This window comes from Pinus tabuliformis, chromosome 3_1 (assembly GCF_031772625.1).
Source record: "Pinus tabuliformis cultivar Carrire ecotype Pingquan chromosome 3_1, CPIR1, whole genome shotgun sequence".
NCBI lineage: Eukaryota > Viridiplantae > Streptophyta > Pinopsida > Pinales > Pinaceae > Pinus > Pinus tabuliformis.
Genome location: NC_142301.1, coordinates 814,576,520 through 814,597,791, shown reverse-complemented (window position 1 = coordinate 814,597,791; position 21,272 = coordinate 814,576,520). Strand labels below are relative to the sequence as shown.

Below are 21,272 nucleotides of genomic sequence, written 5' to 3'. Positions count from 1 at the left end.
GGGAGTCAGTGATTGATGACAGCAAGATGGATAAAGAATCCATGGAGTATGATGCACAAGCAGCAAAACTAATCTTGGATGGACTCCCTGATTCTGTGAAGAAGAATCTTGGAAAATATACATCAGCAAAGGATATATGGGACAGACTGCATGACCTTCATGCAAAGGGAGCACTGACCATGACAATGGGTCAAGATGAACCCATAATAGAAGCTGAGAATGAGAAGCTTGACCTCATCAAGCTTCAAGTAAAAGAAAGGGATGAAGAGCTTGCCAAGCTTAAGAAGGAACTTGAAGAAAGCAAGAGGAAACATTATGAAGAAGTCATATCCATGACAAATCAGCTGAATGAAGCAAGGAAGCAGGCAGATGCCTTGTCAAGTCAACTTGAACAAAGACACAAGAAAGTGAATAAGCTTGTAGAAGAGATTGGACAATATAAGGTAGAGGTCTCCTCCCTTAAGTCCGAACTACAAGAAGCCAGGAAGCAGGCACAAGGAGCTGAAAAGAAAATGAAGAGCAGTCAAGCAAAAGATGAAGAAATCTCCAAAATGAAGACTGATATTATCTCCTTCAAAATAGTAGCAGCTGAAGCTACTCGTAGCAAGGAAGAAACTAAGGGACAACTAGCAAAGAAAAATAATGAGTGTGAAAAGTTAGAAGAAGAGATTGTCCTCCTTAGGAAGAAGGTTGAAGGGATGAACAAGATCATGAAGAGCTCTCAAGCTTTGGATGACATGCTCAACTATCACAGATCTCCATTTGATAAATCAGGACTTGGGTATGTAGCTGAACCCTCAAACAAGGATGAGGATGCTTTAAGCAAAGGAGATGTGAAGAAGCCAGAAGGAGATGGTGATGCTCCTAGTTCCAGCAAAGGCAAGGAGAAAAATGAAGGCTGCAATAGAAGAAATCCTGCTCCAAGTAGAAAACCAGCTCCAAGAAGAAATGTAGCTGATGTCAAAGAAGCAAGATGCAATGGTCATCATCAAAGGATCTCAAGGCAGCAAAGTTTCAGAAGTACATCAAGGAAACCTCCATCTCCCAGGTACCAAAGTTCATTTTATGGTTATTGTTATGCTTGTTCAAACTTTGGTCACATGGCAAAAGACTGTAGAGCATTTCATAAAGATAAATGTTGTGGCCTCCGAAAACCTCCAAGAGACAATTTTAGAAGAAATCATGAAATGTCATTCATGAAAAATGTAGAATGTTTCAAGTGTCATAACATTGGGCATATGGCACGAGACTGTAACTTGACATGGGCTCTTACACAAGCTAGACCCATGCAAAAGAAGAAAGTTAAACAAGTATGGAGAAGGAAGGTAATACAATCTGAAAACCCCTTGAACTCCCCAGTGGATCTAAATTTGTTTTGAGAAGAGTCTGCCAAAAGAAGACAAGCATACACTAAAGGGGAGCTTGTAACTTTTGTTTGCTGAACTGTATTAACAGTCATTTGTTGATGAAGGGTGTATTGCAGCACAGCAGTTGCAAATGAAATCTTTGTTAATCCCTCTGAAAGGTAATATGCAGCAGTGATGAAATCAACAATGTTTTTGCTTTGTACTTATGCAATATGCACAGAAATGCATAAAGAAGAAAAGGTGGCAGCACTGAAATGTAAAGAGCAGCAGCGAAATAAGAGAAAAATGCAAAGCATGGAAACCCTCACAGCAGTGGGAAGACAGAACATAAAACAGCAGTTTAAAAAAAAAAAAAAAAAAAAAATTTGGAGCACATGGATTAGAATGAACAACAGTTTTGAATTTTTGCATGGCAATGGAAGGTAGTTTCCTTCTATGTAATGTGAGAGAACATACTCACAGCAGAGTGAGTATAATACACAGCAGTGAAAAATGTAATGTTTTTCTTCATATGCAATGCAGCATGCAAAGAAATGCATAAAGAAAAACAAGGACAGCAGATTCTTAATGCACACTGGATGTATAAGAATGTGTGTGGCAGCAGAAAATTGAAAGGGATTGCACAGCAGTGCGTTGTGAAAATAAAATGAATGAAGCTGAAGATTGTGTGAAGCAAGGGTGCATAAGAAAAGGCAGCAGCCTGTGTTATTTTTTTGTGGAGAATGAAGTGCCAAGAGTATGGGCACAGCAGTATGATGAAACAAAAGGCAGCGACCGTGCAAATTGCAGAGGCAACGCAGCAGCAAATAAAAACCCAGGGATGACAGTCTATGGTTATGGGTATGGACAACAGTGTATATGAAAAATGCAGCAGCAAGAAGTTATGGACAGCAGCATGATGGCAAGAAGGAGAAGCACACAGCAATGCAAATGTGAAAAATGCAGCAGCAAGAAGTTTTGAACAGCAGCACATGCAAAAGAAATTTTCCTTACAGCAGTAAAGGTAAATGTAATGAATTTGTTGTTCATTGAGTTGAAATGCAATATATGCAACAACAGTGAATGTTTACACACAGCAGTGTAAATTTGTAAGTTGGGACAGTGTAATTGTTCCAGAAAAGACAGAGTATTTTGTCTTTGAAAAGTGCACAAGCAGTGCAAGTGTAGACACAGCAGTGTGGGATAGACAAAGTAAAGAAGATGGGACAACAGTGCAGCAAAAAATATGCATCAGCATAGGAGAACATTGTAATGAGTTTGCACACACAGCAGTGCAATGATTGTTTGTTTTGGAACTGCATTTGAAGCAGTCATTTGGTGAAACCCTCTATTAAAGAGGAAGGTGCTTTTCAGCACATTGTCATTAGTGAATCCCTCTATTAAGAGGATGATGCTTTTCAGCATAGTCACAGGTGAATCCCTCTGTCAAGAGGAAGGTGCTCTTCAGCACATTGTTATGGTGAATCCCTCTGTCATGAGGAAGGTGCTCTTAAGCATAGTTTCAGGCTAATCCCTCTATTAAGAGGAAGACAAATTTGTTGTTTGTGAACTGCATCAGAAGTAGTTGGTGAATCCCTCCATGTGAGGAAGTGTTTGGGTAAGATTGAATGCCCAGCTGTTGAAATTAAAGGGGAGTGTTGAAATCGTAATTTCAACGCAGACGCCAGAAACCGTCGGGCAAACCCACCGGAGAGTTCTCGGGCCAGTTTCCGGCGAAGGGAATCTCCGTACTCTTCAACTCGAGAAAATTTGGAGCCGCCACGTGTTTCTGACCTGACGTAACGCAACGTCACGTTCTCGGGAGGTAAACTTCAGCAGTTGTATGGTTTCCGATATCAACCTCCGCCGTCCGATCTCCTTGCGTGTTGTCAGCCGTCGATTCTTGAAGGTGCACGGGCCTGCGTCAATTCAATGGTTTGCGTGGCGTGCTTGGTTTTTCCTGTTGACCACCGCAGAAAAGGAATTAAATTGAATTTATTGAGGTCGTAAATGGGTGGTAGAACATTTAATTTTAATGTTCTTTTATATGCACGGCGGTATGGGCACATACACTATATGTGTCATATTTTTAAAAGGAGCGTTGACCATTATTTTTTTATAAAAACACATGAAACAAAACAAAACGTGCTCTGTGGTTGTAATATGAGTTGTGCCTGCAAGCAAAAGGAAGTTTTATGGGCATGGTTGCTGCGCACGATGTTAGTGCGATTTTTTTTATATGTGTCGCCCATTAAAAACCAGAGGAGCAGCGAAAACCAAGTATGATTGCACAGCAGTGCATATGAAAAATTGTGGAGCGTATATATATTTTTGAGTTGACATTGTGTTGAGTTAGAGTGCACAGCTGTGCATGAAGGAGATAGATTTTATTAATAAATTGGATTTGCATTGAAATGCAAAAGAAAAAGAACGCATAAGTTTTTTTTATGTAATGTGAAAATCCAGGAATGTAAAAAAGGATTTCACTCAGATGTAAATGTAAAAATATTTTACAGCAGTATGTGTAAAATAGTTTTACACCAGCAAATGTAAAAATGGGTTTTACTGCAGTAAACCCAGCACAGTAACTTCTCAGGTGAAAACAGAGTTTTGATGGGTGAATGTAAGTTTTTGGTAAATCCCTCTCAGCAAAGAGGATGAATGTTGTTTGAGGCTTTATATTTAAATCAATAGAAATGTTTTTTTTTGGCTGTGTAATAGACTGTTGAGTCATTCTGTTTTTAAGAGGTTCCCTGTGCAAAGATCCTGGAACAAAGGAAACAGAGCATTCCTCTGTGGTGTTAAATTTGTTTGGTTTTGGTATTTTCCCCACTGAAAAATACCCAACATGAACTACCCATCCTCCAAGTGGGGTTGCATGTAAGCCGAGTGCCCCCTCTAGATCTTTTGCTCGAAGATCAAACCCTTCATCTAACTCTCAGTTTCTCGACCAAGCAACCAAAGGTGATGGGAACTTCTCAGAAATCAGTCATCCAGCATATCAATAGAGTCTTCTTACAGGGTAATTTATTGCCGCAAACGAGTCATATGGAAAGCTCATTAAAAATGTATCCCCACTGAGTGGACGAGATTACAAAGCCCGAAGGCTGAAGATACCTTTAAGCAGTTAAAGCACAAGTTCTGCTCAACCCCAGTTCTGCAGATTCCCAATTTCCAGTAGCCCTTTGCAATTGAATGTGATGCATCTCAATATGCCAATGGAGCCATGCTTAAACAAGGAGCCCACCCTATGGCTTACCATTCTTAGAGTTTAAGAACAACCAAACTCAATTAGAGCATTATGATAAATAGTTTTATGCATTAGTAATATTCCAATTTAAGGTGCATTTCAACATGGAAAATGCCACTCATTTTTGGCATTTTCTCATTCTTACCGCACCTATCCATATGGGCATCGCACCTAACCTATCCTGGACTTGAACCTCCCCTGAATCCCACCCCTATCCGTATGGGAATCGCACCTAACCCATAGAATAACTCTTATTTCTCTAGGGATTATAGAGTGCTCTGGGACTACTTACCATTAGAAAGTGCATGTTTGTAAGCGCTGGTCGGGACGCAACAGTGTTCCTCACCTTCCATACCTAGGGGTGGTGAATTTGCTTCCTGCTTTGATGTTGATGGGTAGGCTTCAACTGAGACTGGTTCAAGGTTCAAAACTGAAGCTCCTTCTTTTGCATATGAAAGATCTGAGATTGGGGAAAGTTAGAATAGAATAGGATGTTGGCTTTCGAATAGGCTTTTTGAATGGAAGGTATGTCGAGCAAAATGCTTCCTATACTCCGTGTGGTGCTTAAGTAACCCCTCTATTTTAATTTGTGCTCTTGGTGCATAGGTACCATTTTTTAGTGTACATGCACAATGGGTATTGAGGCCTATGCGGAAGGGAGTTCAGAAATGCCTGAAGCATAATAGGTTTTTTTTTACTGTACAAGCACAATCGATATTGAGGTCTCTGCGGGTGGGAGTCTATAAATCCCTGAAGCATAATAGTCTTAACTGTGTGTACGAGGGCTCAGGAGATAATAGTCTCGTGTACTAGAACTCAGAACTCAGGAGATCATGGCAAGACTCTATCAAGAAACATCAAATCAAATGGAGCTCGTTGGTAAGTGACTTTAGTTTCTTTTTACAATAGTATTATAGCATTTAATTGATTTTCTTACAATAGTATCATAGCATTTAATATAGATCAATTAAGACTAGCATTACTTACAGTTTCCAAATAGTAATGAAACAAATCCAACGTAATATATAGTTAGGGCCTCTCTGCTTCAGGAAAAGGTTAAATAAGATAATAAAACACATTACAATAGGCTTAAAACACGACAAAGTTTAAAATTATAGCCTAACTACAATACAAACTAATGCTTGACAATCCATTCCAATTACTATTATCTTGTCCCATGCCTAATGGCAAGAACTAAAAAACGATAAGATCTCCCAATGTGAAGACTTGAACGAGTTGAGGATATGGCTCTCCGCACTGAGACCAACTTTACATATCTCTTAGCATTCCACATAAGTGTTTGCTACTACATTAGTTAGAACTCTTAAATAAAGAGAATTACAAGTTACAATATCATATTAATATAATATTATCATTTAGCAAAATATTATAATAAAACAATAATAATGATAATTATTTATAATTTTATTAAAATTTAAAAAAAAAATTATCACTAATAAAAAACATTATTTTTTACGATAAAAAATCTTAAATGTTAAGAAATAAAAATAAAAATTATATAATCATTTAATTAAACTCATTTTTTAATACGAGTACTTAATACAAAATTCTATTACACTATAATTTTAACTCTTAACATATATCTCTTCATGTGTATAAATTAATTATTTTTATTTACCTAATTAAATTTATTTCTTTTTTAATAACATAAATTTATATTTTAATACTAATTAAATTATATTTATGCTTTTTATACTTGTTAATTCTTTTTCTAAATTCTAAATAAGCAGCGTTTTTAAGTATATATTAACATGGTTAGAACACTATTTTATATATATATATATATATATATATATATATATATATTAACGATGTCATCATCGTTACCGTCTGTAAATCAGAAACCAGAGTTCACAGACCACAATGGTCCACCATCGTTATCGTGGCAGCTAATTAGCTATTTAACTCCTACAAATTATCCATAAGAAAAGCCCAATATAATTCACATACCAAAATGCTCCTCCGTCGTTATGCCAGCCGTTTATGTGCTATTTAACTCTCACAAATTATTCATAAGAAAAACCCAATATAATTCACATACCAAAATGGTCCTCCATCGTCATGCCAGCAGCTAGTGTGCTCTTTAACTCCCACAAATTATTCATAAGAAGAACCCAACCATTGATTTGCTATTTAAATTCTAAAAATTATTCATATAAAAAACCTAATACACTCCGGAAGATTACAGTACTGTTACAGGTGAAACAAAATGCACAGGATATGTCCATGCAGGAATGAAATAAAAACCCAGGTGTCTTTATGACCCTTACCCTAAAAGAACAAAGAGAGAAGATATAATAAACTAAAGTAATATAATGCCAACAGGCTAAACTAATATAATAAAAACCCAGGTGTCTTTATGACCCTTACCCTAAAAGAACAAAGAGAGAAGATATAATAAACTAAAGTAATATAATGCCAACAGGCTAAACTAATATAATGCCAACCGGCATTCGCTGATTTTCACCGCGGCTCCAGAGTCCCCGATGAAGAATCAACAGCTGCAGAAGCTTCTGTGCGACCGCTTGATGTTCCGTGTGGGTTTTCAGGAGCAGGACGTTTCACTTCGCCATGTGCGCCCTCACAATCGAGATCTATAAAAACAGGCTTTGTGGGCGACGGAATGTCGTGTTCTACCTCATTTGTGAGCATCCACATCACACCAGACATTGAAGGCCGCAACGCTGCAGCTGCTTGTGTGCACAGAAGACCAATTTTAATCACTTTAATCGCTTCCTCCACTGAATAGCTTCCCTCCAATGTGGTATCCATAGCTTCTAGAGCTCTATCCTCTTTATACAGTCTCCATGTCTGCTTGGCCAATATCAAGAAAAAATAAAACATTAATGAGAAAAATGCTGCGGACATTTGAGAAAAATTGCACTCGAAAGATGAGATCCATATGAACCATACTTCTTCGATGAGAAACTCTGCGTCTGGAGTCAAACTCTGACTCTTTCTTCCGCTGATTATTTCTAGTAGAAGCACTCCAAAGCTGAATACATCTGCTTTCTCTGTCAGCTGTCCACGTAAGGCGTACTCAGGGGCCATGTAACCTCTGCACAATGCCAACAGCGATCAAATGTCCACATCCATCTAAATTATATGAACCATATTCACAAGTATGAGTTGTAATTGGTTCATGTATAGTCCAATTTATTTAACGATGATGATGACCTCGCCAGAATAAACATTAGAGACAATTCTTACACAGTTCCTATAACTGTAGTGGTAAGGCGGCTCAGATCTTCTGCAAAGAGTTTGGCTAACCCAAAGTCTGTTATCTTGGCTCTGTAATCGTCGTCAAGTAAAATATTACTTGCTTTAATATCTCTGTGGATTATCTTAATGTCAGGTTCGTCGTGAAGATAGGTTAGGCCGCGGGCAATTCCGACAATGATTTCAAACCTTTTTTTCCAATAAGTAAATGACGTCTCGTTGTATCTGCAATTAATAAATGCATAACATGCATAAACAAAAACCAAACAAAACTACATTATATGCAAAACCTGAAAAGAGAAAAAAGAAAAACAACCCAATTAAATTAAATTAGAGAAATAGAGAAACCGAATAGAATCTCGTCGAGAGTCCGGTTGGGAAGGTATTCATAAACTAATAGCCTGTCTGAGCCACCGACGGAGCAACCAAGCAGTTTGACTAGATTCTTGTACTCAACACGGCTCATTAGATTGGCTTCATTCACAAATTCAGCATCTCCACGCCTGGGACTCATATACAAACGTTTCACTGCAATCTCTCTTCCACCTGGAAGAACCCCCTGCACAGTGAACCCCCTGCGTCAATATTCTTTATAATTTCCGTCGGACGGTGTAGCTAAATGCTTAAATTAATTAAATGCAACGCTAAACTCACTCTGAAGGCGGATCCAAAACGTCCTTCGCCGAGCTTATTTACTGGTTTGAAGTTCGAGGTGGCCTCTCTCAAAATATCATACTTGAAATTGAATTCCGACTTTGTTATATTTGGGTTTAACATAATTGCTCCTTCCTCACCTGCGAAACAATCACACGCACCGCCTACTTATCTAGGCATATGCCAGTTCGTCGATATTTTTGTAACTTTTAATTTAATTCTTTCGAATTTCGTGTTTGAACAAAATTTTCAAACATTTTTAATGTAATAATTAAAATTTTATTAAGTTGAGAGTGGGAATTTACAGTCACGGAGGATGAGTAATCTCTAAATAAAAATGGCCTAGTTTATGGATGGGGAGGAATGGTCTTGGATTGTCAAAAGTGGTTGGAATCTGGATAAAAATAATTCAAAAACTCTGGAGGTGTTTGAATCATGTTTTTGATGGTAGAAATAGTTTCAGCATTATCAAAAACCTCTGAGGCACCCAAAATCTTGAAGTTTGACAGCTGGTAACCTGTATTTACAAAAATCCCTGCCAGATTTTATCAAAATCTTGCCCAAACATTTTAGGATATTAAAGTAGTATTGTATCAATAACTACACTCTTTCAATATGTAGTAAAATATTTCAATTGTAAGCTAAAAAATATAAAATTTATATATATTATATAAAGCAATTGAAAAAACCTTTATGATTAAAACATTTCAAGAAAGCTTACTATTTTAGGTTTAGACTTTTAGGTTAGTACAATTAAAAAAATTCCTAAACATTAATTCCATTTATATATTGAGAGAATCAATTTAATATATAAAAAATTATACATAGCATTTTATATATATACATATAGATTTAAGAATCAAATTTTTGAAACGTGTTTTTTTTTCAAATTTTATATTCAAAAATTTACATTTTTGATATTTTTAATATATGATTCATATAAATATATACTAGTAAATTCACCTAATAATATAAAAATCAAAATTATTCCTACCATACCCCAAAATATAAGTGGTATCTTGTTTACAGTAAAAAGGTAAATATGTTAAAATAATTAGTACCGTATCATTTTCTGTTTCTATATGGTCATGAAATCCTTAAAATTCTTAGGACCAGGAGGGAATCAATCATGAAAACGCTTTAACTTGGTCTAAGATATGTATAACACAGCCTATTTTTTCAATAACCTTGAAAAAGTTTCAACTTTGTCTAAGATATGTATACTAAACAACACAGCCTATTTTTTCAAACCTCTCTAATTAAAGGGATGATTTCAAACCTTTCCAAGGTACTGAAGTGATATTAAATCAAGATCGTGAGGCCTTGATTTACGTGAATGAGTAATAATTTTGAGAAATACGGAGGGAGACTGTCATGAGCAAAAAATGGGTTAGCAGATAAATTTATTAAAACTTGAAGGGGTTTAGACTAAAATTCTAAAATTTTGTGGTGCAGAGTTCAGTTACAAACACAATTTGGATCGTAGTAGATTTGTATCGAACTGTAAACAAAATCTTACACCAGTGTGACAGATACACTAGTTACAGTTTCGCCAAATTAAAAGGATTCATTGCAGAATCTTAAAACTGAATGATTTACCAATTTCGGCACATTTGCTTCGAGAAAACCGTTCCGGCGGAATGAAAGCATTCCACTTGCAAAGTCCAATCGCTGCTGTTGGGTATTTTTGAATGGGAAAATACCAAAACCAAACAAAATAAACATCACAGAGCCAATGCTCTGTTTCCTTTGTTCCAGGACCTTTGCACAGGGAAGCTATTAAAACAAAATGACTCATAACAATCCATTACACAGCCATAAAACATTTTCTATTGCTTAAAAATAAAAACTGTTACAACTTTCATCCTCTACGTAGAGAGGGATTTACAAGACAAAACTCTGTTGCCCTCACATATTTTCCACTGCTGTGGATATTACAAAAAGAGTTTCAGGCTATGCCTGTGTTTCTCAATGGCAGACAAGCATTTCAGCCCTGTTCTATGTCATGTCTCGCACTGCAGTGCGTTCCTTTTTCTTGTTCTTCATTTACCTCCGCGCGCAGGCACACTGCCATATCTTTTCCCTGTTTCCATAAAAACTCCAGCGCGCAGGTTATATCTCTGTGTTCTTCATTCAACACTCGCGCGCGGGCTCTTCTCCGTTCTTCATGAACTACATACAAATGCACAGGGTCTCTGTTGTTTTCCCTGTTCTCTATGAACCTCTCGCGCGGGCACAATACAGTTTTTCTCCCTGTCCTCTTACTTCTTTTGCGCACGGGCTCAGCACACTTGTATGTAAAAACATATGTCTATAACATAAAAAACGAAAACCAAATGTGCCGTAGGGAGAATTAAATCATATACCTACTTCTACGAAATACATTGAATTCCATTCAATTCCTTCCTACGGCGGTCAACTGATAAACCAAACACTCCACGCAAAATTTGAATTGACGCAGGCCCGTGCACCTTCAGGAGATCGATGGCGGAGATCGCGCGTTGGGTCAGATCTTGGTCCCCTGGGCTGATCGGACGCAATTCGCACACCGTTCTCTCGCAAACCAAACGACCTTTAACGTCCGGGGAGCAAGCGGTAAAGCTGTTGTACAGGGGACGCGTGGCGCCACCTGATTGTGTCGGGGCCTCCTCTGCGGGTACAGCCTTCTGCCAAAGGCAGTGCGGGGAGACCGGGCCGGTTTTCCAAAAACTGCCCTGCGCTATTGAAATTACAAATTTAACACTCCCCTTTAATTTCAACTGCTGGGCATTAGGACATACCCAAGCACTTCCTCACATAGAGGGATTCCTCAGTACTGCTGTTAGAAAGATATCTTCCTCACATAGAGGGATTCACCAACTGCTTCTGATGCAGTTCACAAACAAACAAAGTTGTCTTCCTCTTAATAGAGGGATTAACCTGAAACTGTGCTTAAGAGCACCTTCCTCATGACAGAGGGATTCACCATAACAATGTGCTGAAGAGCACCTTCCTCATGACAAAGGGATTCACCTGTTACAAAAAAACATCTTCCTCTTAACGGAGGGATTTACCAAACTATGCTAAAGAGCATCTTCCTCTCAACAGAAGGATTCACTAATGACTATGCTGAAAAGCATCATCCTCTTGATAGAGGGAGTTACCATGTGTATGCTTGAGAGCATCTTCCTCTCACGGAGGGATCACTGCCAAACACTGCCTTAGATGCAGTTTCAAAACAATAAAAATTCATTGCACTGTTGTGCATACTCATTACATTGTTCTTTTATGCTGCTGCATATTCTCTGCTGCACTGTTGTGCCATCTTCTTTGTTGCGTCTACCCCACACTGCTGTGTCTACACTTGCTGTTGTGTTGCTGCAATTCACTTACATTTCTTTGCAAACTCTGCATTGCTGTGCATTCTTCAAAGACAGAATACTCTGTCTTTTCTGAAACAATTACACTGTCCCAACTTACAAATTTACACTGTTGTGTGTAAATATTTCTTACATTCACTGCTGTTGCATATATTGCATTTCAATTCAATGAACAACACATTCACTATACTTACATTTACTGCTGTAAAGAAAAAAAATTTCTTTTACATCTGCTGTTGTCCATTACCTTTCATTTCTTCAACAAAAACTTCATGCTGCTGCATTTTCTTATTTGCATTGCTGTGTGCTTCTCCTTCTTGCCATCATGCTGCTGTCCATAACTTCTTGCTGCTGCATTTTTCATATTCACTGTTGTCCATACCCATAACCATAGACTGTCATCCCTGGGTTTTTATTTGCTGCTGCGTTGCCTCTGCAATTTGCACTGTGGCTGCCTTTTGTTTCATCATACTGCTGTGTGCCCATACACTAACTCTTTACTCTCCATTACTTGCACATAGAGAGAAATCATCCTCACGCTGTTTTGCGCTGCATTCTCCACACAACAAAAAAAATAACACGGGCTGCTGCCTTTTCTTTTTACACCCTTGCTTCACACAATCTTAGTCTTCATTCAATTTTTTTACACAATGCACTACTGTGCTGTTCCTTTCATTTTTCTGCTGCCACACATTATCATTCACCATTGTGCATTAAAAATCTGCTGTCCCTGTTTTTCTTTAGCCATTTCTGTGCATGTTGCATTGCATACAAAAAAAAATATTACATTTTTCACTGCTGTGTGAAAAATTTCATTGCATTCTCAGCCACTGGGCATTTATGCTCTGCTGCGTTTTGCCTTCTTCTCATTTTCTTCTCACAGCTTTGCATTTTCATTCCCAATACAAAACATTTCCATCTGCTGTGTATCATACTCACTCTGCTGTGAGTATATTCTCTCACATTACATAGAAGGAAACTACCTTCCATTGCTATGCATTTCAATGCATGTGCTCCATAACAAAAAATTCAAAACTGCTGTTTTATGTTCTATCTTCCCACTGCTGTGAGGGTCTCCATGCTTTGCATACTTTTCTTATTGCGCTGCTGCACTTCACATTTGAGCGCTGCCCCTTTTTCTTCTCTGCTCTTATGGCAGATTTGATTTCATGTCTTTCCTTTATAAAAAGAAGTCTTCATTAAAGAATGACTGTTAAGACAGTTCAGCAACAAAAATTACAAGCTCCCCTTTAATGTATGCTTGTCTTCTTTTGGCAGACTCTTCTCAAAACAAATTTAGATCCACTGGGGAGTTCAAGGGGTTTTCAGACTGCCTTTCCTTCCTTCTCCATACTTGTGTAACTTTCTTCTTTTGCATGGGTCTAGCTTGTGTAAGAGCCCATGTCAAGTTACAATCTCGTGTCATATGCCCAATGTTATGACACTTGAAACATTCAACATTGTTCATGAATGACATTTCATGATTTCTTCTAAAATTGTTTCTTGGAGGTTTTCGGAGACCACAACATTTATCTTTATGAAATGCTCTACAGTCTTTTGCCATATGACCAAAGTTTGAACATGAATAACAATAACCAAAAAATGAACTTTGGTACCTGGGAGATGGCGGTTTCATTGATGTACTTCTGAAGCCTTGCTGCCTTGAGATCCTTTGATGATCACCATTGCCTCTTGCCTTTTTGTCATTAGCTACATTTCTTCTTGGAGCTGGATTTCTTCTATTGCTGTCTTCATTTTTCTCCTTGCCTTTGCTGGAACTAGGAGCATCACACCTTCTTTGTGGCTTCTTCACATCTCCTTTGCTTAAAGCATCCTCATGCTTGTTTGAGGGTTCACCTACATACCCAAGTCCTGATTTATCAAATGGAGATCTGTGATAGCTGAGCATGTCATCCAAAGCTTGAGAGCTCTTCATGATCTTGTTCATCCCTTCAACCTTCTTCCTGAGGAGGACAATCTCTTCTTCTAACTTTTCACATTCATTACTTTTCTTTGCTAGTTGTTCCTCAGTTTCTTCCTTGCTACGAGTAGCTTCAGCTGCTACTATTTTGAAGGAGATAATATCTGTCTTCATTTTGGAGATTTCTTCATCTTTTGCTTGACTTCCCTTCATTTTCTTTTCAGCTCCTTGTGCCTGCTTCTTGGCTTCTTGTAGTTCGGACTTAAGGGAGGAGACCTCTACCTTATACTGTCCAATCTCTTCTACAAGTTTATTCACTCTCTTGTGTCTTTGTTCAAGTTGACTTGTCAAGGCATCTGCCTGCTTCTTTGCACTATTTAGCTGATTTGTCATGGATATGACTTCTTCATGATGTTTCTTCTTGCATTGGTCAAGCTCCTTCTTAAGCTTGGCAAGCTCTTCATCCCTTTCTCTTACTTGAAGCTTGATGAGATCAAGCTTCTCATTCTCAGCTTCTATGATGGGTTCATAACTTTCTTCTTGACTCATTGTCATGGTCAGTGCTCCCTTTGCATGAAGGTCATGCAGTCTGTCCCATATATCCTTTGCTGATGTATATTTTCCTAGATTCCTCTTCACAGAATCAGGGAGTCCATCCAAGATAGTCTTTGTTGCTTGTGCATCATACTCCATGGATTCTTTATCCATCTTGCTATCATCAATCACTGACTCCCAGACTTCAATCCCCTCAGACTTTAGGAAAGCCCTCATCTTTATTTCCCATACTTCAAAGTTTCCATCAAACTTTGGAGCTTCAAATAGAATGTATTCAAATGGATTGCCTTCTAGTTTAGTAGAGGAGGGAGACACATTTTTAGCAGGCTTGGAGGCTTTCTTCTTTGACCTTGCCATTCTTATCTAGGCTTTAAATACTCGACTGTTTTTTTTAAATCACTGACTATTTCTTCAACAGTAACACAAAGGAAAGCTTGAGGAATACCTTAATCCTTTTCGCTGAGGCTTCACACTGCTGGAGAGGTTTGACTGCTGCAACAACACCTTCCTTCAGCTTCTTTGAGTCTTCAAAGAGCCTGGACTAGCTCTGATACCACTGTTGGGTATTTTTGAATGGGAAAATACCAAAACCAAACAAAATAAACATCACAGAGCCAATGCTCTGTTTCCTTTGTTCCAGGACCTTTGCACAGGGAAGCTATTAAAACAAAATGACTCATAACAGTCCATTACACAGCCATAAAACATTTTCTATTGCTTAAAAATAAAAACTGTTACAACTTTCATCCTCTACGCAAAGAGGGATTTACAAGACAAAACTCTGTTGCCCTCACAGATTTTCCACTACTGTGGATATTACAAAAAGAGTTTCAGGCTATGCCTGTGTTTCTCAATGGCAGACAAGCATTTCAGCCCTGTTTTATGTCATGTCTCGCACTGCAGTGCGTTCCTTTTTCTTGTTCTTCATTTACCTCCGCCCGCAGGCACACTGCCATATCTTTTCCCTGTTTCCATAAAAACTCCAACGCGCAGGCTATATCTCTGTGTTCTTCATTCAACACTCTCGCGCGGGCTCTTCTCCGTTCTTCATGAACTACATACAAATGCACAGGCTCTCTGTTGTTTTCCTTGTTCTCTATGAACCTCTCGCGCGGGCACAATACAGTTTTTCTCCCTGTCCTCTTACTTCTTTTGCGCGCGGGCTCAGCACACTTGTATGTAAAAACATATGTCTATAACATAACAAACGAAAACCAAATGTGCCGTAGGGAGAATTAAATCATATACCTACTTCTATGAAATACATTGAATTCCATTCAATTCCTTCCTACGGCGGTCAACTGATAAACCAAACACTCCACGCAAAATTTGAATTGACGCAGGCCCATGCACCTTCAGGAGATCGACGGCGGAGATCGCGCGTTGGGTCAGATCTTGGTCCCCTGGGCTGATCGGACGCAATTCGCACACCGTTCTCTCGCAAACCAAACGACCTTTAACGTCCGAGGAGCAAGCGGTAAAGCTGTTGTACAGGGGACGCGTGGCGCCACCTGATTGTGTCGGGGCCTCCTCTGCGGGTACAGCCTTCTGCTAAAGGCGGTGCGGGGAGACCGGGCCGGTTTTCCAAAAACTGCCCTGCGCTGTTGAAATTACAAATTTAACAGCTACCATTAATCCAATTATCGCGGCTACTGTTCCCAGAGTTATACCAAGAAGTACATAACATTTTTTCCCTTCTGCGATTTGCACAGAGTTAATGGGTTTGATCTATTTAACCAAAAATATATAAACCCTTACTAAATTAAGCAGTATATTCCTTGACATGGCAAACTATGTGAAACAAATACCGGATACTATAGCAACTTTACCTGGAGGGGCTGCTCTAGGAGGCGACGGAGATGGGGGCGGATGCGGGGGGAGCACGGACAAATTGAAAAAAGAATACATCTCGAAACGCAAATAGCAGTTCTTAGATGCAAATTTTGCTCCAATAGTCCTCGTTCCGCATGATTCTAATGATGAAGACGCAGAAGTTAGGCAAGACCCGCAGTCCTTTTGGGACAGATCTTTCCAACACTGGGCTATGGCGTATACATATACCATAACATTAGAAGGCAGAGAATAATCTGCAAAGAAAAGTTCCAGGCTCTGCGCAGCCTTCTTTGTAACGTTTGAGAGCAGGGCATCAACAACATCTGTGAATTCTCGTGGTTTGCTGCTTTTCCCACCGTTGCAGATCAAATTTTTCGGCGTACTGTCAATATGGCCGTAAAAGTTATGATTGTCATAGCGTAAAAAGCAGCCGTCAAGCTGAATGAGTCCAAAAGTATTGTGGCACCTGTGAACAAGATTTGCTTTGGCCGTGGATGCACACTGTTTGCAATCGGAGGAATTTAAATCTCCCCGGCACTGGAGAAGCCCATAAACTGAGCTATTGATGTTTTGTCCCTCAACAACAACGACACTAGAAACATTGAATCCGCTTGTAGAAACGTTCCCCACTAGTGAATTCAAAACCTGGTTTAGATTGCGCTGGAAGGAGCTACCAGTCCTGTATTCGGGCTTCTCACAACCAAACCAAACGACAGCAGTTCCTGGATCAGCAGCTGAGAGGAGCATGGCGATAAGTAACATGGTACTAAATATTAATTCTTTCATCTTAATGGCAATCGTGCCCTCAGCGCACACTGGCATAAGATCAGGAGTTAAACCCTGCTCTGTTTTGTTTTCCTGAATCTCTTGCCTTGAAGAGCAGCTCAACCCATACATTATCTGCTGCTAGAGCCTCTGGCATTCATTATCCAAAGGCCGACTGATTCTTAAACTGTTGGAATATCAATTCCAACTGCCGTGCAGCATTTCCGGAAGCTGCCTAAACCACGAATACTTCCCCGCACCACCTTTCGTCATAAGTGGTATTTCCTGAAGGGCCTCCGAACACCCCGACTAAATGAAACGCGTCCAGTGTACGTCTCCAAAACTGCCCATTCCCCGGGCGGTAAACATCGTTTGGTTTGTGTGGCTGAAGGATGTGAAATGCGTCCCATCTGGTCAACGCACATGGATTTCTTCAACCTGCGAGAATGTTACCTATTTATTTTATCGCCGCCTTTCATTTAATGCTTTGCAATAGTCTTAGGTAAAATATTTAAAGTTTTTCATACGGCATGTATTAATATATAAAAATCGTATGTAATAAGTTTTGTGGAAGCGTTGAGCTGTTGTATTGTATTGCACACGGGGATAAAAAAAAAGGTAGAGCACTGCAGTGCGAAAGAGTATGTATTGTAACAAGGGATGAAGAGATGTGTTCGCAGCAGTAGATAAAGACCAGGAGATGCACAGAAGTGTAAACCTTGACCTTGTGTAATGAAGTGAAAAGGGCAGCATAGAAGTGTAAAAAGAAAAAGGGGTTTTTTAGCAGTGAGGAATGAAGAACCAGAGGTTTGCATAGCAGTGCAAGGGTGAAGGTAAATAAAACGCAGACAAAGATTTTGTAATGTAATGAAATGGTGTATAACGCACGAAACAAAAAAAAAACCAGGGTTGAAATGTAATTTTTGTGTATTGCTCAAACGAAGGGAAGCAAGAGCGAATGAAGAATGACTGTGTGAGTTTTATTTTTGAGATTGAAATGTAATGTAAGAAATTTTTACAGCATATGTAAGAATTTTGTTTTACAATTGTAAATGTAAAAGCCCTTTTTACAACAGTAAATGTGAATGAAGATTTTACACAGCAGTGTAGAAATCATTTGTAAAAGAGGCAGAGTATTTTGTTTTTGGTAAAAGTTTTTGGTGAAACCCTCTGAGAAAGAGGAAGAAATATGTATCAGGGTTTTTATTAATGAATATAAATGTTTTATGGATGTGAAAAATCTCTGTTCTCAGAAATTTTTTAAGCTTCCCTGTGCAAAATATCCTGAGGAGAGAAATAGAGTATTGCTCTATATTCAGTTAATTTGTGTTTGAAATAACTAGAAATTTCCATCATGGTATCAGAGCAGATTTAGGTGCTCTTTGAAGGTGATAAAGAAGCTGAAGGAAGGTTCCTTTTGTTGCATCAGTAAATCCTCTCCAGCAAAGTGAAGTCTCAGGCAAAAGAATCCAGGTATTTCTCAGATTAATTTTCTGTGTTTCTGTTGAAGAAACAGTCAGTCATTTTAAATACATAGTCAGGTATTTGAAGCATAATTAAGAATGGCAAGGTCAAAGAAGAAAGTCTCCAATCCTCCTAAGGATGTGTCTCCCTTTACTACTAAAATAGAAGACAATCTATTTGAAAGCATTCTATTTGAGGCTCCAAGGTTCAATGGGAACTTTTATATATGGGAAACAAAAATGAGGACTTCCTTAAAGTCTCAAAGGATTGAAATTTGGGAATCAGTGATTGATGATAGCAGGATGGATAGAGAATCCAAGGAGTGCAATGCACAAGCAGCAAAGACAATCTTGGATGGACTGCCTGATTCTGTAAAGAAGAATCTAGGAAAATATTCATCAGCAAATGATATATGGGACAGACTTCATGACCTTCATGCAAAGGGAGCACTGACCATGACCATCAGTCAAGAAGGAAATTCTGAACCCATCATAGAAGTTGAAAATGAGAAGGTTGACCTCATCAAGCTTCAAGTACAAGAAAGGGATGAAGAGCTCTCCAAGCTTAGGAAGGAACTTGATCAAAGCAAAAGGAAGCATCATGAAGAAGTCATATCCATGACAAATCAATTGAATAAAGCAAAGAAGCAAGAAGATGCCTTGTCAAGTCAACTTGAACAAAGGCACAAGAGAGTGAACAAACTTGTAGAAGAGATTGGACAGTACAAGGTAGAGGTCTCTTCCCTTAAGTCTGAATTACAAGAAGCCAGGAAACAGGCACAAGAAGTTGAGAAGAAAATGGAGAGCAGTCAAGCAAAGAATGAAGAAATGAAGTCAGATATAATCTCCCTTAAAATAGTAGTAGCTGAAGCTACTCGTAGCAAGGAAGAAACTGAGGAACAACTTACAAAGAAGAATAATGAGTGTGAAAGATTGGAAGAAGAGATTGTCCTCCTCAGAAAAAGGTTGAAGGGATGAACAAAATCATGAAGAGCTCTCAAGCCTTGGATGACATGCTCAGCTATCACAGATCTCCATCTGATAAATCAGGACTCGGGTATGCAGGTGAACCCTCAATCAAGAATGAAAATGCTTTAAGCAAAGGAGATGTGAAGAAGGCAGAAAGAAATGGTGATGCTCCTAGTTCCAGCAAAGGCAAGGAGAAAGATCAAGGCTACAATAGAAGAAATCCTACTTCAAGTGGAAAACCAACTTAAAGAAGAAATGTTAATGATGTCAAAGAGGCAAGAGGCAATGGTTATCATCAAAGGATCTCAAGGCAGAAAAGCTTCATAAGTACATCAAGGAAACCACCATCTCCCAGGTACCAAAGTTCATTTTTTGGTTATTGTTATTCTTGTTCGAACTTTGGTCATATGGAAAAATATTGTAGAGCATTTCATAGAGATAGATGTTATGGTCTCCGACAACCTCCAAGAAACAATTTTACAGGAAGAAATCATGAAATATTATTCATGAACAATGTAGAATGTTTCAAGTGTCAAAACATTGGGCATATGGCACGTGATTGTAACTTAACATGGGCTCTTACACAAGCTAGACCCATGCGAAAGAAAAAAGTTACACAAGTATGGAGAAGGAAGGAAATACAGTCTGAAAGTCTCTTGAGCTCCCCAGCCAATCTAAGTTTCTTTTGAGAAGATTTTGCCGAAAGAAGATGATGCATACATTTAGGGGGAGCCTATAATTCTTGATCATTATTGCTGAAGCTATTAGTGAACGGGTTCTTATAAAATCCTTGCTGAACCATATTAACAGTCATTCTTTGATGAAGATCTTCTTATAGGGGAGAGATATGAAATTAAATCTGCCATAAAAGCAGAGAAGAAAAGTCTGCAGGGCATGGAGATTGCGTGGAGTGAAATTTTTGTTTGACCTCCGTATGTCTGGTAAAACTGTATGTAAACCTGACTGAATTAATTCCTCACCATGCCGAAGTAGTAAATGAATTTACTATGGCCGTAGAGTTATTGGTAAAGTTCTTAAGTTTATTTGTTTTTACATGGCATGTAATATGGTAATGTAAATGGAGAGAACCCGACAGCGAATAAAGAAAGAGGAATGAAATGCACAGAAGTGTGAAGAGGGTAAGAACAGGGGCTGCGTGAATTTTTTTTTGTTGTTGCATTGTAATGCATTACACACAGAAGTGTGAGGTAAGTTTTCTTTATTGTTCAATGTAATGTAATGAAAGTGAAGGCGCAGTAGCACAATAAGAAAAAGGGGAAGAAACGCACAATAGTGCGAAACAAAACGCAGCAGAAGGTGAGTAAAATAAAAAATAAAATGAAATGAAGAATTTACACGGCAGTGTAAAATGAAGGAGGAGCATGTAATGTAGAAAATGGAAGCACGCATCAGTGCAATCATGAATTTTTTCACACATCAGTGAAAAGGGTAATGTAAGTCTTGTTTTTGTTGTTTGAGAATATGTAGTAAAAACACACAGCAGTATGAATATGAAAAATGCAGCAGCATGAAGATTTTTTTGTTGAAGAAACGAAATGTAATGGGCAGCAGCACATGCAAAAGAAATTTTTTCTTTACAGCAGTAAATGTAAGATCTTGTTTTTACACAGCAGTGTGAATTTGTAAGCTGGGACAGAGTAATTGTTCCAGAAGAGACAGAGTATTTTGTTTTTGAAAAATGCACAGCAGTGCAGACACAACATTGCGTCAGCAGTGTTAATTTTTAAGACAGAGAGAGAGTATTTTTCAAAAGAGAGTGAAGTTTATTTTTGTTTTGGAACTGCACTTGAAGCAGTCTCTTGGTGAATCCCTCTGTTAAAGAGGAAGATGCTCTTCAGCATAATCTCTAGTGAATCTCTCTGTTAAGAGGAAGATCTGTTGTCTTTGGTGAATCCC

General features: G+C 38.6%; 3 protein-coding genes across 3 annotated transcripts in view; all 3 read right to left on the bottom strand.

The window, feature by feature from the left end:
- LOC149189975 (cysteine-rich receptor-like protein kinase 42) overlaps positions 1-10,130 on the bottom strand; it is a 169,585-nt gene extending 159,455 nt beyond the window's left edge. The window contains exon 1 of the mRNA XM_089411996.1: positions 10,090-10,130. The gene's annotated coding sequence lies outside the window, so the exon portion shown is untranslated. The remainder of the gene's footprint in view (positions 1-10,089) is intronic.
- LOC149189976 (cysteine-rich receptor-like protein kinase 3) lies at positions 6,970-8,613 on the bottom strand. The gene is made up of 5 exons (XM_089412394.1): positions 8,491-8,613; positions 8,238-8,395; positions 7,828-8,061; positions 7,531-7,675; positions 6,970-7,428 (listed from the first exon to the last, which is right to left on the bottom strand). The coding sequence occupies exons 1-5, from the start codon at positions 8,611-8,613 to the stop codon at positions 7,081-7,083; spliced, it is 1,008 nt and encodes a 335-aa protein (XP_089268520.1). The 3' UTR covers positions 6,970-7,080.
- Positions 10,131-15,955: 5,825 nt separating the features above from the next.
- On the bottom strand, positions 15,956-17,105 carry LOC149189974 (antimicrobial ginkbilobin-2-like protein). Its single transcript, XM_089413331.1, has one exon. It carries the CDS (start codon positions 17,053-17,055, stop codon positions 16,117-16,119), a length of 939 nt encoding a protein of 312 aa, XP_089269457.1. The 5' UTR covers positions 17,056-17,105; the 3' UTR covers positions 15,956-16,116.
- Between the last annotated feature and the right edge of the window lie 4,167 nt (positions 17,106-21,272).

Excerpts from the sequence above, each read along its gene's own strand:
- LOC149189976 (XM_089412394.1), bottom strand. The coding sequence starts at position 8,613 with ATGTTAAACCCAAATATAACAAAGTCGGAATTCAATTTCAAGTATGAT. Across the intron at positions 8,062-8,237 it reads TCCGTCGGTGGCTCAGACAG|ATACAACGAGACGTCATTTA; the intron begins GCTATTAGTTTA and ends TATTAATTGCAG. Across the intron at positions 7,676-7,827 it reads ACTACAGTTATAGGAACTGT|AGGTTACATGGCCCCTGAGT; the intron begins GTAAGAATTGTC and ends GGCATTGTGCAG.
- LOC149189974 (XM_089413331.1), bottom strand. The coding sequence starts at position 17,055 with ATGTATGGGTTGAGCTGCTCTTCAAGGCAAGAGATTCAGGAAAACAAA.